Source organism: Pan troglodytes, chromosome 7 (genome assembly GCF_028858775.2).
Source record: "Pan troglodytes isolate AG18354 chromosome 7, NHGRI_mPanTro3-v2.0_pri, whole genome shotgun sequence".
Lineage (NCBI taxonomy): Eukaryota > Metazoa > Chordata > Mammalia > Primates > Hominidae > Pan > Pan troglodytes.
In genome coordinates this window covers 98383683-98403457 of record NC_072405.2, presented here as the reverse complement: position 1 = coordinate 98403457, position 19775 = coordinate 98383683, and the positions used below count along the sequence as shown (strand labels likewise).

Below are 19775 nucleotides of genomic sequence, written 5' to 3'. Positions count from 1 at the left end.
CTTGTAAAGGACTAAAAGATTAATAAAAAGAGCTTTAAAGTAGCTCAAAGGAAGAGAATCATATAAAAATTCAATGGAATAGTTGTGAGATAGTGAATTCATTATAGGAAAAGGAAAGATTTATTTCTTATCCTTTTTTTAATGATGAAAAAGCTTATTTGGGAAAATTCTGTAAATATTCTTTTCCAAACATGAACAGACTGAAGAATTACCAGATAGCTATCAATCTTATGATATTTTAGAACAATACATAAAAATAAACCTACATATATCAGTGGCATCAGATCTAGGTGTTTCATAAGGTGGCGAAGAAAAATAAAGATTAGTGGATCACACACGTGTCTAGCCAAGCAAGGTAGTAGAAAAAAAATAAGGGATGGGTACAAAGAACATTTGTATTAAATAAGCTGCTAGGGGAAACAGCAACATTGTCTCTAGAAAGGATAATACTTGATGAATTAATTGGAATGTGTTGAGAGGAAAGTTAGAAAAATATATAGAGAGGAGATAGATACATGGTTTAAAATTATTTAGACATTCATAAATCTTTGACAGTGTATAATACCAAAGACCCCAAAACCTAATCCCTTTTTTATGAAAAAAAAATTGGCTTACAAAATAGAAAATAAAGTGTGTAGAAAATACAGGTACTTCTCTGAGTAAAAATAGTTTCTTGGGAAGATCTGTTCTAGGTACATATTTTATAAAAATTTGAATATCTTCAATTTTGAAGTTGAATTAAACCTTACTGGATATTGAATATATAAGGAAAGAGGAATAAAAACAAAATTTCTTTATCTATGTAAGTGTGAAGAAAGATGCTTTTAATAATCTAAGAGCTACATGTCTTTAATATTTTAGTGGACCAAGGGAGACTCTGGGATTTTGAAAGCAATTGCTTATGGTTATTATTTTTGTTAGAATTGGTGACATATTGCTGGAGTTAGAGTTTCTCATTAGCTGCTAAGAAGCATATGTTATAAAATAATTTAAAATTGCATATTCATATGCACATTTTTCCACAAGTGTTTTACATCTCTCTACAGGAGTGTCTTCCTTTTTAAATAGATGTCTGATTTTGGAGGCTCTAATTAGTTATCTTTTCTTTGTTTTTACATTCCATTTTATTTACAACAGAAAACTGTGCTTAATGCTGTGTATACTGATACTGAATTGCAATCTACCTTCTTTCCTTTTATTTTTTATATGTTTCAACTTGAAGATTATATTGCAAGATGAAGGTCAGCAGGATACAAAATGACAAAAAGTGATTATAATTAATATGTTAGATGATGATATGATAGTTATAATGCGAACCATGATAATTAGAGAAAACCAGTGAATTTTTATATTAAAATTTTAATAATGTCTGTCACATTGTTAATTCAGGTTCTAAGTGTTGTATTTAATTCTGCATCATTATTTTAAGCTCTAATTTTGTTTGTCAAAAAATGGCTACTAAGACTTAAGAGTCATTAATATGAAAATATGTCTGCATAATCTCTTTGTCAAAGGTAGAGAAGGATGACTGAATTACTCATTATAGCATGTAAGGAATGTGACTACTGTAGCAAAATGAATAGAGAACATATTCTTCAGATATAAACAAATCCTATAACTCAAACATTAAAAGTTTAGTTTACCCATCACTAGCTCCTGATTCTCCAGCCTTTGTAGAACAGTAACTGAGGAGGGTTATTGAAAACTCCTAGTGGACAAGACAATGATAAAGAGGGCCCTGTATTTCTGCCTGATTATTGGGAGAACAGTTCTGAGCACAAACACTTCATTTCAAAATTTAGCAAGTCAGAGCTGTATAATTTTTCTTTATCTAAGTGTCTTGTTGAAAAGTAGCAGATTTTGAAGCTTGTATTTTTTTTCTTAAGAATCAAATTTAATAAAGGTAATGGCAAGATAATTCAATATGATTCTTTTTTCCTCTCTGCTTAAGTAACATGAATTCCCAAAACAGTATGTGGAATAAAAATCATTACAGTTTAGATCATTTTCTATTATCATAGAAGAAAAAAAGGTACAGTGTTAAAGGGGAGAAAAATTGCTGACTTTGAATACAGTAGACCTAGGTTTGAATCCTGGCTTTACCAGTGATTAGCAGTACTCCTTGTTATTTATGTAACATTCCTGAGTATCAGTTTCTTCATAGGAAAAACTTAGATGGAAGACTTTCCCTTGCATACATATTACAATGAGTGCAAACACCTAGTACAATATCTAAAACCTAGAAATTGCTTCAAGTGGTAGCATTCACTATTGTTACTGGTGTTGGAGTAACCAGCCCCCAAATGGCCACCAGTGAGCCACCTCTGGATAATTATGCCTTGGTATAATCCTCTCCTCCTGAGTGTAAGCTAGGCAAAGTGGCTCACATCTAATGAATAGACTATGGAAGAAGTAATGGTGAATCACTTCCAAGATTAGGTTATAAATGACTGCAGGTTCCAGTGCAGGCAGTCTTTCTGTCTGTCTCATCAGTCACTGTGGAGGAAGCCAGATGACATGTCATAGCCAACATGTGAAAAGAGCCCACATGGTGAGGACCACATCTCTGTCCAACAGATAGCAGGATCCAAAGCTTGCCAACACGTCCTAATTGGGCTTTGAAGCAGAGCCTCCCCTAGTCAAACCTTTTGACAGCTCCAGCCAACAGTTTGAAACCTCACAAAAATCTGATCTTGAACAACCCAGTTAAACTTCTCTCATATTTCTACCCTTAGAAATTGTAAGACTATCAGTGACTTTTGTTTTAAGCTGTGGATTTGTTATGTAGCAATGGCTAACTTAAACAATATTATCATTCTTGAAGTTGTTTATAAGTACAATTGAAAAATCGTATTTTAAAGAGTCTTTCCAAGGGTTTTCAAGTATTGAAATTTATTCTTATGTATATAACAATCTTTATTTTTTTTACTTTTCACAAAGGGATGTACGAGTAATTTAATGGCATATTTTTAAAAATCTCTATTTCTCCACAGCTAAAATAGATTTTGGTAAAAATCACTTCACTGTAAGGATAACTAACAAAATAGAGCAGGACAAGGCCAGAGGGAGTGTGTGAAAATAGTCAAAGTAATTTCAGAGGGAAATTCTACCTCTGCAGAAGACATATCCCTTGCAGCAATAAACGACATAATGTAATGAATGGAATCATTCATAAACAGTTCAATTCTCATGTGTTAACCTTGACCATCCAAGGTTGTTTGATCAAAATAAAACATACTAAAACTTTCAACAATGAGAGAAGAGGGGCAAATGTTTCATCACTTTTATATGTGTTGTGGTATTCCAATGAAGAAAGTGAGAGGGGTAAAAATTATTATGGTTTGTTAGGGGAACTATTAAGAATTAAGCTACGTGTGGGTGAATAGTGACAGATGGGTTGGATAGGAAAGTATAAACCAGATTATGAAAGGTAGTTTTTAATGAGTAATTTCAACTGTAATAAGAAACTATTTTAGGATTTCGACCAATAAAGTACTGTGATAATAATGATGTTTTGTTAACACTCCATTAATATGGTATAGGATGGTAGATGTTGTCTAGCAGAGCACAGTAAATTCCTTGGAGACTCTTGTATCTCCTATGAATAGTCTGTGTTGTTGGGCATACAGTGGACAATATATTCTTGCTGTATGTTATTAAAATTCATGGAATCTAGCAGTCCATGAGCAAACATCAAAGGAAATGATAGTCCTTTTTGGTATCAACATTGATTCTTTTCTTGTTCATTTGTGTCATAAGATTACATTTATATCTTTTACGTTAGTTTAGGTGATGAAATTTATGGAAGATTGTGTGTGTGTGTGTGTGTGTGTGTGTGTGTGTGTATAATACTATAGATAGTCATACTCAGCATAGGGAAGAAAGACTTTGTATTCAAACAGACCTGGATACAAACTTGCCTGTACCACTTACCAGCTTTTAAGTTATTTACTCCAAGCCTTTATTTCTAAAAGCGCTATCTGGGGTGATTACGTCTACCTTAAAAGATTTTTGTATGAAGAGTCTGGGCCATAATGGGTACCCCATGAATGTTGCTATTATCCTTTAGTAAATGAAGCAACTGCTTCCCATTAATTAGGTTCTTTGCAATCAAGACATAATTAAAAGGAAAAGAAATCTCACAATTAGGGATTTACATCCCTTGCCTTTTTTTGAGTCAATATTTCTAATACATTTTTAAGTGTTCCTGTTTGCTGGAAGAAATTTCCAAGACTACAGTGAAGTTATTATACAAATTTATTTCCTTAGAATCTGTAAAAATTATGAAACATAAGTGCTTTATTCATTGCTCTACTTACAAACCACACACACACACACACACACACACACACACACGTATTTCACAAGACATTTAGGTTATGGTTCCCATCCAAGTCATGTATCCTAGAAAGAAAACATTCCTCAGAACATTTGAAATTCTTAACCACGTTGCCAGCAGAATAGTCTGCCAACTCCTAAGCGAAAACCCAGGCCTTTCAAATATTTGTTTACTAAATAAAAATAAGACAAGATATTTTGCGCACCTACACTGAAATAATTTAAATATGAATTTTAGTTACGGAATATGTGGAATAAACCACAGACGAATGTAAAGTATATCTATCATTAAAAAAAGAAATGTCCTTTAATTTTCATTTCCATTTTTATCTTGCTATTTCAGTTCTGCCTCTCTAAATCCAAACTAAAGAAAGCAGATAAGGAAGACACTTAGGTTACATCATATCCTTTTGCAAGATGCTGAAATATGTTTTAAAATTTGCTGTGTGAATACTAGGCCATGCATGAATCATCTGATTTTATTGGTATGTGCCATGTGCACGTCTATTTTAAAGTCCACTACTTTACTAAAATATTTTGATAAACTGGCTCAGTTAATCCTCGCTAATTTTGACTGCACAAATAATTACCGAATTTGTGATTTTGCATATTATTTTTTAAATTCATATTTCCTGATGAATTTAAATAAGGATAATTTATCAAGCCAAACTTTACATGTATTGCATTGATTCTTAGAAAACAAATATGAGCTCAAGTTACTGCTGAAATGAGAATTGCAGAAAGGCAAACACATTTGTCTTTTCTTATTAGCATCAATAGCTTTAATCAAGCTGGGAAATCTTATTTAAAATAAATAACTCTTTGTCAGAAATTCCTGAGTTGTTGATTTCAAGCTCTGGGTAATCACTCGATAGGCCAACAGTAAATTAATGCCAAGTGTTCCACTGTCAAGTATAAGGTTCACAGTATGCTAAAAAAGAAATATATATATACAATTTTTGTTTGTCTATGAATTTTTATACATATATGTGAAACCTACTCTAAAAAATACATGATTATATTAAGGTACTAAGGTTATAATTTTTTTATATTTTGTATACTCATTTTGGTCTAGTTTTGCTATTGTATATCTTTATGAAAAAATACATGCTTGGGAGAGTATGGAAAGAGGGTTGCTTTAGAGAAAAACTAAAAATAAAAACTCTAAAATATTAATAGAAAAAACAACCTTTTCTTTTCTTTTTTTAAATATTTTTTGGCAAAACAGGCTCTTCCAGAGAAGAGCTTCACTTAGGGAAGACAGGGAAATGATCAGGAAATCTGAATGTGTCATGATAAAGTTATCACACTTCTTTACTATACTTGCTGTTGTTTATGTATTAATGTTTTATAAAAACAAATTTGTTTATAAGTTTTTAATCTCTGTACAAACACTTGAATATAGAGGGTTGTTTTCATTAGCTTTTGCTTTGTTTTCTAAAAACAGGAAATTGTTTATACCTAGGCCATCAGGTCTCTAATATAAAAAAATGAATTAGGTGGCAATGAACTGAAAATAGCAAAATTTGGAAAACAACTAAAATTCTATCTTCCCTCAACTTTTAAATTCTATTACTAATTTAATCTCCTACTTGCAGAAAATAAGCAGTTTACTTGAATATAGGTTAGTTGCTTCTATATATGTAAATATATCCAGGTGCAGAGAATCATGTTACATGGGTTTACTCTGAGGGCCATACACACCTACTCTAGTAATTCAATACACAACTATAACATCTGTAACATCTTTTCACTTGATTTCTGGTTAATTCTCTCTTGCTACTTCCTTCATATTGGAATTTGTACATCCCTTCTGTGAGGGTCTCTATTCTAGTCCTCAAGAGCTGGGAATTTAAACCCAATCATTCTCCAACATTTATTCTTCTTTAGGAAGTGGAAATGAACCAGAAAACCTATCTAAGTCTGTTTATGTGCCCAAATGAGTCTGACCACCATCCAGATCTTTAGGATCCCTCCTTCCACAGCCTATAAATACTTTCCCAGTATTTTCTTGGGGATCCATAGTCATGATTGGTTTTACTAAGTATAGAGAGGAGGTCTATCAATGTGATTAGAAGATCTTTTTTTGCTAATCGTTGCTAATCAAAATAAGGCTCCTCCCTTCCCATAGAGACAGGAAGATAAGGACTCTATCTTGTTTGATGATTACATTCCAAAGAATGGTTCCCAAATCCCAGAGAAAGACATTCCTAGGTTGTAAAACTGTCAAGAGTCTGGGATAATATGTACATCTGAAAGTAACAAAGAAAGGATTTATATTTGAAAGTTTCCTATAGTAAATGTTTTAAGAAAAGGGAAGTCTGGAGCTTATGGTCAGGAAAAAAACCTGTCTAAAGTTTAGTCAAGCTGTAGGGAAAATTAGGGCCATCTAAGATATAAGCTACCAAATGCATCTTAAATTCAATTGCTGTGTAAGTTACTCTTTATTTATGCTTTAATCAGAGTTGTTTCTTTAGTGTAGGATCAGAAGTTTTTTCAATGTAAAATAAAAAAAGTTTCTGGTGTCCAAATGTGTATGCTTAGAAAGCAGGAATTTTGTGAACAAAATACACTAATTGTTTTGCTAATTATTCCTCTCATATGCAATTGTGCAAGCATGTACTGGCTTCCAACTTTATGAAGGATTCAAAAGGCTGATAGGAAACAGAGGCCGTTCTCCGCAGCATGCAGGTAAAGACTGACCTTGAGCTTGCAGCTGGAATGCTATTTAGAAAGGCCATACCTTTTCCAGTTCTGTGTCTTTGCATGACAGTAAGCTCAATGGCCTTCCTCAAAAAGAGCCAACCCATCTCCTTGTTATGAGCCAGCCCTTATGTATAACAGCTTCGTATTAGTGGTGTTACAGTATGTCTTCAAGCAGTTTTCTTGTAGGGTAAGCTCACATCAGCAAAGTGCTTGAAAGATATAGCAGAATGCATATGGGAACTACAATCTAGATGTGTTGGTACAAGCAGATGTATGAAACATTTTATAAACTTTTGTACCATTTCCTGCTAATTATTCATTATTCATTTAAGCACAAGATTTGCAGAGAAAAGCCAATGTAAGGTACTATGTGAAAATAATGTGAAATATTTCTATATGAAATTTATATGGACAGCCTTTAAAAATTATAACCTTGAAAGTTCTAATCAAAATCCATGTTAAGTTTTCTGTTTTTGGAAATAATGAGAGTAAAATATGAAATGATCTTTACATGGAATTTGGTGATTTAGGGGTTATGGCCAACAGTAATGTAATAATGTAATAATGGTTGTTGGTCATAACCCCTAAATTCAAAAAATGATTTCAAATCATTATATCACTCTCACATACTTCCATTGCTCATTTCAACTCCTGTTTTCTGTTCCCTTCATCACTACCTTAGCCCTCATCACCTAATTCTTTGTCTACTGAAGCAGTCTTATAACTGCTTTCTTTGCCATCAGTCATTTCATATTGCATCATACTCCAATCATATTTGCATACTGAGGCCAAATTACTGTACAGCAATATCATTTCAATGTCAGACTTTCATAGTACTCTGTTATCTCCTACATAATAATCACACTCAAACCTAGCATTCAAAACTCTCCAAAACTTGAGCCCAGTATATTTCTCAACTCTGTCACTCACATATGTTTGCATAGTAACCATGTTTAACCAGTTGGTGCACTAGTTTTGGTAAAGTCAGAACTGATATTTAGATTCCTGTTCTGGCACATAACAGCCTTTTTACTTACTGCGATCCAGTGTACTGGATTTCAATTTCTTTTCATGTCATGTAGTATCTACCTCAAAAGTTTGTTGTAAGGTTTGTTGATTACAGGAATACTCGCAGTGGTAGAAGTAGTTATTGTTATTGTTACTGAAATTACCACTCTTTGCAGTAAACTATATTCTAGAAACTATGCAAAATATTTTATATACTTGATGGTGTTTAACCTACTAACAACCCTATAATAGGTGATGTCACACCCACTTTACCAATGAAGAAACTGAATTGCAGAGAGGTTAGTAGTTTACTAAATTGTATACAGTCAGTAGTTGAGTCAGGATTTTAAATACAGTATGTCTTTTATTTTTGATATATATGTAAGGTATGCAAAGTAATGATTCCGTATATAAACACTCACACAAACACACTGGGAAGTGATTACCACAATCATGTTAGTTAACGCATTGTTCATCTCACATAGTCACCATTTTTCTTTTTCTGGTGACAAGAAACACTTGAGATCTACTCTGTTAGAAAATTTCAAGTATAAAATACAATATTGTCAACTATAACCATCATGTTATACGCCAGACCCTCATAATTTATTTATCTTATAACTGACAGTTTGTACCCCAGTATGTCTTACAGGACTTAAGTAGGGCAAAAATAATTCCATAATCACTTTCAATACTTTGCTAATGCATTCATGTTTTGGGGAAGAAGTTGTATAGTTTCTCAGATACTTTAAGAGGATTATGAACTCAAAGGAGCTCAGAGATACCGAACTACTCTCAGTTCCTAAATGAAGAACAAAGGCTTGGGTGATTTATCTTCAGAGCTCCAGGCACTCATATTTTCTGACCCAAGTAGAAAAACAATTATATGCTATGATAAATTGTTTATCAATAGCTCAATAATTCTGCATATATTTCCTTGCACATAGTAGATAATTGAAAATTTTTAGAAGAGTTTTTGTCTCATATTTGTTGCTGGTCTGGAAGTAGTGGCACATATTACCAGGATTGCCATATAAATAATAATTTGTATTATTATTTTGGAAATAAAAATAATAATATGGCAATTCAGATCAGTTCCTAAAAAGTGGCTTTGCAATTTATTATGTGATTACTTTTTTTTAAAGCAGTCAGTGAAGTTGATCTCTTTTGCACTAGCTGCAGAGAGAGGCAAGTAGGCCTCCAGAATCATCCTGACCAATCAGACTGAGCTATCCAGGGAAAAAGTGTTGCACAGATAAATCACACAAAAATAAATAACATGAAACATAACTGAGAATGTTCTTAGAATCTTAACTGAGCTCAATCGGAAACAAAAAGGGCTTTGTTTTTAGCATGGTGCAATTAACTATATCCAATCTTGCTTTTCTTCAGCAAGACTTTTATGAATTAAGTAAAGACATGTCTAATTCATTAAATGCAGATATCATATTCAAACTCTAGCCCAAAGGAATAAAAAGTATAGTTTGGCCTTGATTATTCAAATATTTTCCTAGGTTTTCTACTTTACCTGACTAACGTATACATAGGTTGTTTTAATTATATTGATTTAATCTAAAATATTTGTTTAATTAAATACTATAAATGTTTGGCACTTACATATTTCTGAAAATACTTTTTCTGATTTTGGAAGAACTGTTAAATGGCAATTTGTTTTCCTCATATTTCAAGTGCACAGTGTTTAACTGTGCCTTATTAGACATGCTTCAAACCACATCCAAACAGACAATTCTAACATTCCCAGCAAACCTCTTTAATTGCTGAATAAATATTTTGAAATATAATTTAAAAAGTGAAGTTCTGTGTACTATACCTATTTCTTCTAATTGTAGCAATACTGTTTTTTTTTTCTAATTTTGTAAAAAAAAAAAAAAAATCTCCAGGACTTTCAGACTTAATTAAAAGTAAGAAGCAATGAAAATGATAAAAGCTCTTTGAGCAGCCAAATTGGACTGAGGAATTTTTATGAACTGAATTGTGTTCATAAAAATGTTGTGGTTAAAGCCACAAAATTCATAGGTTGAAGCTTTAACCCTCCAATCTGATAGTATTTGGAGATCAGGCCTTTGAGAGATAATTAGGGTTGGATGAGGTCACGAGAATAAGGTCCAGTTAATGAGATTAGTTTACTTATAAGAAGAAACACCAGCAAGCTTCCTTTTTCTCTCTGTTTACAAAGTGAGTATGCACAGAGAAGCTGGGCATTGAAGAAGTCAGGAAGAGAGCCCTTGCCAGAACCTGACCATGCTAGTGCCCTGAGCTCAGATTTCTGGCCTCCAGAACTATGAGAAAGTACATTTTGGTTGTTTAAGCCACACAGTATGTGGTATTTTGTTATGGCATCCAGGGCAGACTAAAACACTTCCTAAGTTTTAAAATATTAAGTTTATTATTAGTTCAGTGGAAAAAAGAAATACTATTATTACAGATGCCTACAAAGAGCTCCTATGCAGCAGCTGTGTTCTTTGAAGGTGGCTTGACAGGGTGGCCATCGTCTCCTAGGATGCTCAGTAGAGCCTTGAAAAGATGTTTAGGTCTAAGGAAAAAGTGGAGAAGTGCGTTTTCTTAGCACACTAAGTTCTTGGTTGTGGACCTGGACTATATGGGGGCTTACATAAGTTTCTGCTATTTACTGTGTAACTTTGGTCAAGTCCCATTGTCAATGAAAGTCATAGTTTCTCAGTCTGTAGAATGGTAATAATAATGAAACCTAATTAATATGGCAGAGAGTAGATAAACTAACACATTAAGTACCTAGTACTCTACTTGGCACGTATGACTATTAACTGATATTTCATTCTATCACTTGCATAACATATTATAAAAACTATTTTTTTAATTCTGCAAGTGTTGGGGCATAATAATAGTCCTGTGTACAACAAAAGACTTCAAAGGTCTGAGCATATATAAAAATAAATTGGTTTGTCATCAAATAAATCTCAATAAAATGTATCTGACACACATGTAAATGCTACTCACAAGTGCATTGCAAGAAATTTACTCATCAATGCTAAGTAAAAATGATTGCAATAAACATTTTTCATAGTCAAACTATGTCTGACTCAATTGGGGAAAAGCATTTAGAGAAAGGACTGAGGGATGGTTCTAGAGTTTGAGGCACTAGGGGAGCAGCCCAGCCTAGGTGGAATGTTGAGGGCAGGGATGGTGGGCAGGGAGAAGGCAAGAGAGAGCACTTTGAGATACTGGAGGCTCCATGGAAGAGCAGTAGTGTCAGAAAGAGATGCGTGAAAATCCACCCAAGATCAGCTTCTCTCAGCTTCTGTATTGCAAAGCTATGACCTAACTCTTTTTAGGTGACCTGTGCCCCCAGGATGCAAATACCAACTCTGCCTCTAATGGGCTGGCTGACTGAGCAAGTTCCATAGCCTCTGAGAGCTTTACTGGTAAAGCAGGAGTAATGATGTTTAGGTCATGATGTTTCAGTAACAAGTTCAGTGACATTTATAGTTCATAATAGATGCTGAATAAATAGTATTTCTTTTATGTTATTTTTTCAGACCCGTCTGTCAGACTTCTCTGGCTCTCTGGCAGGAACCACGTTTTCCTGACCACCAAGAGAGTGGCCCTCTTTTCAGCGAAGTGCAAAGAGAGTAATAGCATAGGTACAACAAAAGTATCAAGTTTTTCAGATTTGAAAAAACACAGGAGACAAGAAAATAGATGATATGTCTACCTCTGGAAATTTTCAATCACAGACGTTCCTTCAGACCAAGAGTTATACCAAGCCTTTTGGGTTTTGTAGAGGGGATTGGAATGGACAATATTTTAATCTCTTGTTTATTTCAGAAGTGCTGTATAAACACTCACATGCTTCAAAGTAGCTTCCTTTCTACTGTATTTTTCAGTTTTTTCTTAGAATCACCTCTTAATCCTAACCAAATGGAGAGGAGATAGAGTGCTAAAATACCCCATAGCATTTATCTATTGCTAAATAAAAAATTACCCCAAAATCCAGCAACTTAAAACAACAATTTATTATCTCACATGGTTCTGAAGGTTAGAAATCCAGGAGCAGCTTAGCCAGGTGGTTCTGGCTAGGGTTATTTCATGGATATCCATGTTGGCCGGGGCTGCACTCATATGAAGGGGTTGGAAAATTCACTTCCAAGCTAACTCATATGGCTGTAGAGGAGGCAGGGGTCGGGGGAGGAGGGGAGAGAGAGAGAGAGATAAGATGGAAGTCATGGATGTATCGTATGACCTCGCCTTAGAAATCAAATACCATCACTTCTGCCATATTTTGCCGTGGCAAACTGATAAAACCCTGATACAATGTGAGTGTGAGATCAGGAGGTGAGGATCACTGTTGTCATCTCGGAGGCTGGCTCCGACATATCTCTTTAGCTTCTCAACTAGAGAAACCAACTGTACACATAGTCTGATAGGTCTGCAGGTTGAGAAGACCTATTCCATCCTATCTATCCACTAAGCACTGGAGAAATTTCTACTAATCACATGTTTGGTGATGATTTCTGATTTTATTTCTAGATATGGACTGTACTATTTTAAGTATTTATATATTTAAAATTAGAAATCTGTTCAAATTTATTCTGTCAGTCTTTTAACCTACAAGTGAATATTAAGAGCATCAGAAGTTTTCAGGGCAATTATGGTATGTGTTACAATCAAGTTATATATGAAAGGCCAAGTATACACAGATGTAGAGGGACAGAATTGACCTGGGAATTTGGAGAAGGCTTCATGGAGGAGATGACTTTGATTTTTCTTTTAAAATATTAACAAGATCTTGCACAATTGACAGAGGCAAGATAGAAGATATATATTAGGGAAAAAAATGCTGAGTTTCAACAAGTTTTAGAAGACAGCATGCAAAGATAAACTTTGCAAAGCTCCAACACTAGGGGAAACTGTAATTCATTGAAACATACATATTTGATAAAAGTGTAAGCAAGGCAAAATATACCAAAATACATTTAACAAAAATGTAAGCAGTGCAATGAGAAATTCGGAACTCGGGGTAGTGATGACCTCTTGAAGAAATGGAGGAGCCAAAGTTTTGGGATCACAGAAACTTCAGAGAGAGATTCAGTGATGCTTGTGATATCCAAATATTTTAGTAGGATTATAAATGTTCCATAACAATTTGTATGTATAAAATATTACATGATCATTTTTTAACATTCAGGATATGTCCGCGGAGAAGACAGTATCTGAAAATGCATGGAAGGGTGAAGGAACTTGGAATAAAATATAGACATAATTATGACAAAGAAATGACAAATAATTCATTATCCTTCATAATATAGTTTAATATTCTAACATTGTATTGGACTATACAAAGGAAAGGAGATTATAGATACAATTGAAAGCAACAAACTCAAAACTCAAAATCTTGCAAAAGAAGCAAGTACTATTTCTGTATTAAGAACCAAGAGACTGATTTCTCCTTTGTTGCCTGCTTGGTGATAAAATCAAGGCATATTACAATTAAGGATTTTGAATAATGTGAATTAATGATAAGTTACAGCAGCAGTTATTATTTTCATCATTCGGAAAGAGGTCCAGTGCATTTTAATTGTCTGAAGCTCGTCATGTGCCAACAACTTTTGTTCCTAGTGGAATTCAAATCACAGGGCAGTACTTTATTGAACAACTTACCCTTTTAAACTATTGTGAAGCTGCAAGTAAGGTTTAATTACATTATTGCCAATCATCTGAAGAATGGTAATTACTTGGAGCCCTTGGCCAATGTTTCTGATTAAAAGTGCTGTAGAGTACTCAACAGGTCGTAAGTTCATATCCTGGTCCTATTAATTTTCTTCTAAAGCCTTACTTTATTCCTGAGACAAGGAATGACTCCACCCTTGGAAACGATGCTTAGGAAAATATGAATGATCTGAAGCAAACAGATACATGAAACAGAATGGCTTTGGCTGTTATGACCTGTTTGCTATTATGTCTGTGTTGTTTTTGTCTTTTTGTATTCCTCTTTCTAGCCAAAAATGAAAAAAAAAACAAAACTGAGAGCAAGAGACTATTTTCTTGTGAGAGGTTTGAAGTACCTTTAATAATTCAGCTAGGCTCCTAGCCAAAATTTTAGTTTTGACTGAAAGCAATATTTATCTGCATAAGAGTAAGACTGACTTCCTATGTGTTTAGGAACAGAGCAGGGTCTGTTTTTTCTAGTGAAGGGAACCTGATATGCAAGGAGGAGGGGATGAAGTTTGGAATTTTTTTTTTTCCCTGTGAAGATTAAAACAAGATATAATCCCTGTAAGTCCACATTGGGACTGTCTGACCAAGAAGTTGCATCAGTTTTGCTAAAAGAAGGCCGGGAGTTTCTGAAGCTATTTTCTGAGTCAGCACTGTCTTCTGACTGAGTTCATGTGTGACTAGCTGTTCATGGTGAACTTGAATACCAATTCCTGAGTTTTCTGCTGTTCGTTAGACTGCCTGGGCTTCTTTTGCTCCTTTGTCTGCTTGATAAATCTTTGTTTTGCCATTCGGTCTGCTCTTGGTGAAAATATCCTTTCACTTAGCCCATTGATAGCATACTCCAGCCAAAATTGACCCATGTTTTCTGGGTGTGGGCATGCTCCGAAGCTATCCTTCTTCCACTTAACATGTTATTTAGGGTAGCAGTAAGCCACATGGTTATCAGATTTGTATTTTAACTAAGGTGTCTCTGATTTGAAATTACAAAGATGTTCATTTTAGCATTGGGATTAGATGTTCCATATCTAAAAATGAATATAGCTTCTTTTCTTTCCAATCATCCTCTCACCTGTGAGTGCCCCCTAAGGCGCAATCCTTAGTAGTCTTCTCCCTAAATTACATACTTCCAAACACTGTCATAGTTATGTAACTCTTCATGAATAACTTCCTCCTTCCTTCTGTTTTCTTTTTTTTCTTCCTCCTATGACTATGATGTTCCCTAGACAACCCCCAGTAACCGTGCTCTATTAGTATTTTTAATCAGGTAGACCACAGGAAGTACTGTCAATGGCTCATTTTTGCTATGCTAATGTCATATGAAGAGTCAGTCTCATGATCTCATCTATTCCTCTGTGACAGACTACTCCAGAGTAGAAAAAATGTTGGTTTTTCGCCTGGCTTTTGGGTTCAAAAAATAGTCTTCTGAAGGCAATTATTATAGTACATTATAAAAGTGGTTGGAAAGGAGTTTTCATAGAAATGATGCTTGAAATTATTAAATATTTGCATTTGTGGCAAGTATTCATGTGAAATATTAGCCTTCATGTTCAATCACATTAAACTTTTCACTTAGAAACATAACCCTTAGAAATGTAACAGCCCCAGCTATTTGATACACCACGTTGTCCAACTAAATTTTTAGCATTAAAAATATAGATGTAAGACCACCTTTTTCTCCCATAATGCATATGGTTATGATGATCCAGGATTGAACAAAATGTAGAAGTCATCAACGGGGTTGATTGCATAAAATCACACCAAATATCTCTGCAGAGTTTTTACTCCATAGATTTCACTGTACAAGTTTACCACAGGTGGAAATTTTCAGTGATAAACAGCAGCTCTTAAGATAAATGTATTTTGTTCAGATTACGTATGAAAAGATTAGAATTGGTATTTATAGAGCTAGGACTGTAATTCTAGTTAGTATGACTAATAGCCTATAGATTTTATTTTACATTATTGTGTTTCTTTATTCTATGCCAGCAAAAAAATAAAGCTTTAGTCTAGGAGTCAAAATATCTTGAGTCCCAATCTCAGCTCTTTGCTGTTCCTGACAAGACTTGTCATCTTCATGCCTTAATTTACTCATCTTTGTAAAAGTAAGGACAGTATCTGCCCTATATTTTTTACTAAGTTGTTAGAATCATATTAAATATGAGACATATAAAAGTAAGATGTTTCACATTATGCGTTTCATAATTAGAAGAGTATTTTGACAGGAGTACTATCAGTTTCCAATGCTGCTGCTCTTCAACATTTATTCTTTGTTCTTCCCTTTTGGATTCTAAATCTCTGTGACTTTATCACCACCACCTCTTCCCTTGACCCTTTTTTGAAAAAAGGATATTGGATTTTTGCCAGTAGGAAAGCCAGTGATGAAACCATACAAATAGTTGAAGGAAAGAGTACCTCCTATTTTTCTTGGGTAAAATGTTGATAATACCAAATTGTCCTTATCAATTCTGTATTTGGATATTAGTTACAAAAACTTATTTTCTTCTTGTTCACACAGGAAATGACTTATTTCTTGTAGCAGTTCATGAACTGGGACATGCTCTGGGATTGGAGCATTCCAATGACCCCACTGCCATCATGGCTCCATTTTACCAGTACATGGAAACAGACAACTTCAAACTACCTAATGATGATTTACAGGGCATCCAGAAGATATATGGTAGGTTACTACTGTTTCAATTTGCTTAATCCTATAGTGAAGTCCAGAATTTCTGCTGTGTTTTCTTCTTTGAGATAGATGCTCTAAGTATAAGACAGATGACTACAGAAAAAGTATGTAGCTGGCCTACTGGCAAAATTATTCTATCAACTGAATTTTGTTGGCAAAGGTCCCAGGTATCTTAATGTATAGATTATGGGAACATGTTAAGCACTGATGAAATTTTCTTACTTACTGAGTTTGGTTGAAAAACCTGCAGTTACGGCAAAGTTCTAATAAACTTTAGTTTTTAAAATTCAGGTAAAAATATGTAATAAATGAATGTAACAAAAAAAACAAGGAAAAATATAAGACTTTCATATATAAAATGCTGAGACTTTTCTACAAACTGACAGATTGACTCACAGTTTGTGAGATTTGATGTTAGGTATTTCCTAGACAAAACACTTTTGAAGGCCCACAAAATACCCTTATGTGATAGATGCAAGAAATTGACCCCAAAGTCATATAATGATTTATTGACCTAGAGTAAGAGTTAACAAACAAGGGAGTGAAATTAACAAGTGGTGAAGTTTATTAATACAGAGTACAAAACAAATTTTTAGTATAGTAATGTCATTTTTATTCACTCAATGAATGCAAATTAACAGAAAAGGGGAAAGACTATTATGCATATTTACTATAATCCTAACTTCCTCATACAACCATTGACCTTTATAAAGACATTTATTTCACACACAGTTGCAAAGAACTTAACATTTATAATTTACATATAGCAAATATGCTTTACTAAATTAATGAAGTGAAGCTTTTGTTTTTATGATACAAAGACAAATGTGTGCTATCTGTATGTTAATATCCAGTATCCAGAAGATGTCTTTTGCATTTTCAAGCAGCATAGTTTAAGTTCACTAATTCGTTTTTGCATTCATTAGTTTTTTTTTAATTTTAATAACTCAGTGGTAAGTATTCTCTCAGGGTTAAAATAGATTTGTAAAAAAAGGTCAATTTTTGTGCTGCTCTTTAGTTTACTGGGATACCAAGAAGAGAGAAATGTCTGACTCAGTACTAAATATCTCTTATGTTGAATTGAGCTATCCTATTTCTAAGTGTGTGTCATCAGAAATTCTTCTTAAGTGGTTCACTGAAAGAAGTCTCTTTCTCATGACCTCATGAATTAGTAGTCTAGACTGAAGGTCTGCAAAAGAATATTCTTCCCATACCTAAATATTAAGTGCAAACAGCTTTACATTTCTTTTTAAAAACATAAATCTCTTGAGAATGATGCTTTACATCTGTACCAAATTACATGTGTAAACTTTGGCTTGATTTAGAAGCCTCTTTTGAGAAATACTTCTTCACATTAATATTTTACTGGTGATATTTTAATCAATAGGTATTTTAGATTCACGACTATGAATCTAAACACTCTTCCAGCAATTTGTCAAAATATTTCATTAGAAGAAAACAGTGAAAATCAATAAAAGAATATCAAATAGTTTTGACACATTGGATAGAATAAACTTTGCTTAGTTAACGTTTATCTTTTGGAAGTATTTGAATAGAATCATTATCTATCGAAATCTAGGATTAACTTTGTTGGAGCTTACTTACATGGCTCCAGTATTCCTTTTCATTTATTTATTATTTATACACCACCTACTTCCAAAAAAGATCTGAAGGCAGCTTTCCCAAAAATAACTGTGGTGAAGCTATGAAAAATATTATTAAAAATTAACAAAGAAAACCTAGCTACCTGGATCCAGAATCTAGCATGATAAGGACAGTTTCAGATAGGCTTGGCAATGCTTTTTTGGGTAAGATATTTTGTTTTTTTCAGAAAATATACGATCTTAAAGACCTCTTAGTTCACTTAGTCTGTGCCCTCTGCTGATAAGTGATTGTTCTCTGTAGCATATTTTCCAGCTCTATTCCAGTTTTAAGTGAGCCAAGCACTGTCCTCATATTTTCAAAAGGTCCACCTGACAAGATTCCTCCACCTACAAGACCTCTACCGACAGTGCCCCCACACCGCTCTATTCCTCCGGCTGACCCAAGGAAAAATGACAGGCCAAAACCTCCTCGGCCTCCAACCGGCAGACCCTCCTATCCCGGAGCCAAACCCAACATCTGTGATGGGAACTTTAACACTCTAGCTATTCTTCGTCGTGAGATGTTTGTTTTCAAGGTAGGAGACTGTGATTTTTTTTTTTTTAACAGTAGATCAAGTGTCTAGTGTTGCTTTAGAAAACAAGTTCTCATTCATTCTAACACTACCTTCCCAGCCCTCTCACAGTTAGAAAGTTCAAAAAAAGCATTTTAAAAAATAAATGCACAAATGGGCTTAAATGTCTAGCAGAAGATTGCTGTAACGTTCTATTTTGGGAATGCATTCGTGTCAGCAGAAGCTAAAATGCCTAAAATGTGAGGGTAAAAAAAATGCTGCATGTTATGAAGAGATAAAATAGCATAATTTGAATCATGAATAGGAACTAATAGGGATGATTTGCTTGGGAGCTTAGCCACTTCCAGGCATACTGCAGCTATTGTATCTTTGGTTTACATATCTTTATGAGATCCCTGTAATTTCATTTGACCACTAAAGCATTGTTTTACAGGAAGAGCATTGATCATTTTGTTTGGGGTCCACGGGTAGCCATTTGAGTTAAATCTCCTCTATGAGGCTATCATTTTGACTTTACATATGAATGTTATTGTTTTGATATTGTTAGTCAGGCAGTTATATCTAACTAATTTATATTATTTTTTTAGAAGGCTACAAGCTGAAACTAATTTTACATTTGCAAAAATACTTTTAATGTTGGGGTCTCAGAAAATAACACTAATAAACAGTATATCAAAAGTAAATTATGTGATATTGGAAGGTGAATATAATACTGAAAAATAGTTTTCCCCTCAGTATTTGTAAGCCAGTCTTAAAGATTAAGAAAGTAAGTTTGTATGTTGGCAGTAGAGTATTAAAAGAGCCACATTTTGCCAATATTATTTATTTTAAAATAAAACAATGTGCTGTCAGTTTTGGTGGACATAAATCAGTAAATAATCCAATGCTGTTCTACTTACATACTGTCTATGTAATTTTCTGTCCACCAGAAGCTATCATTTAAAAATACAGATTTCATATAATTTTAACTAGATAAAATACTCTATTTTCTTTTTTGAAAAATAAGATCTGGATTCGATATAATATGCATAAAAGCATCATGCTTTCCAGGAAAAAAATCAATGTGTTTCTTCAAGCACATGAATAGATTTTTGAATTCTATAAATGCCCTGCAATACGTAATTTGATATCGCCATTCTATTTCAA

At 33.8% G+C, this 19775-nt stretch overlaps 1 protein-coding gene across 1 annotated transcript in view; it reads left to right on the top strand.

Moving 5' to 3' along the window:
• MMP16 (matrix metallopeptidase 16) overlaps positions 1–19775 on the top strand; it is a 287268-nt gene that overhangs the window by 191598 nt on the left and 75895 nt on the right. The window contains exons 5-6 of the mRNA XM_001136497.8: positions 16283–16444; positions 18421–18632. Of these exons, the coding sequence (XP_001136497.3) occupies positions 16283–16444; positions 18421–18632 (374 nt within the window). The remainder of the gene's footprint in view (positions 1–16282; positions 16445–18420; positions 18633–19775) is intronic.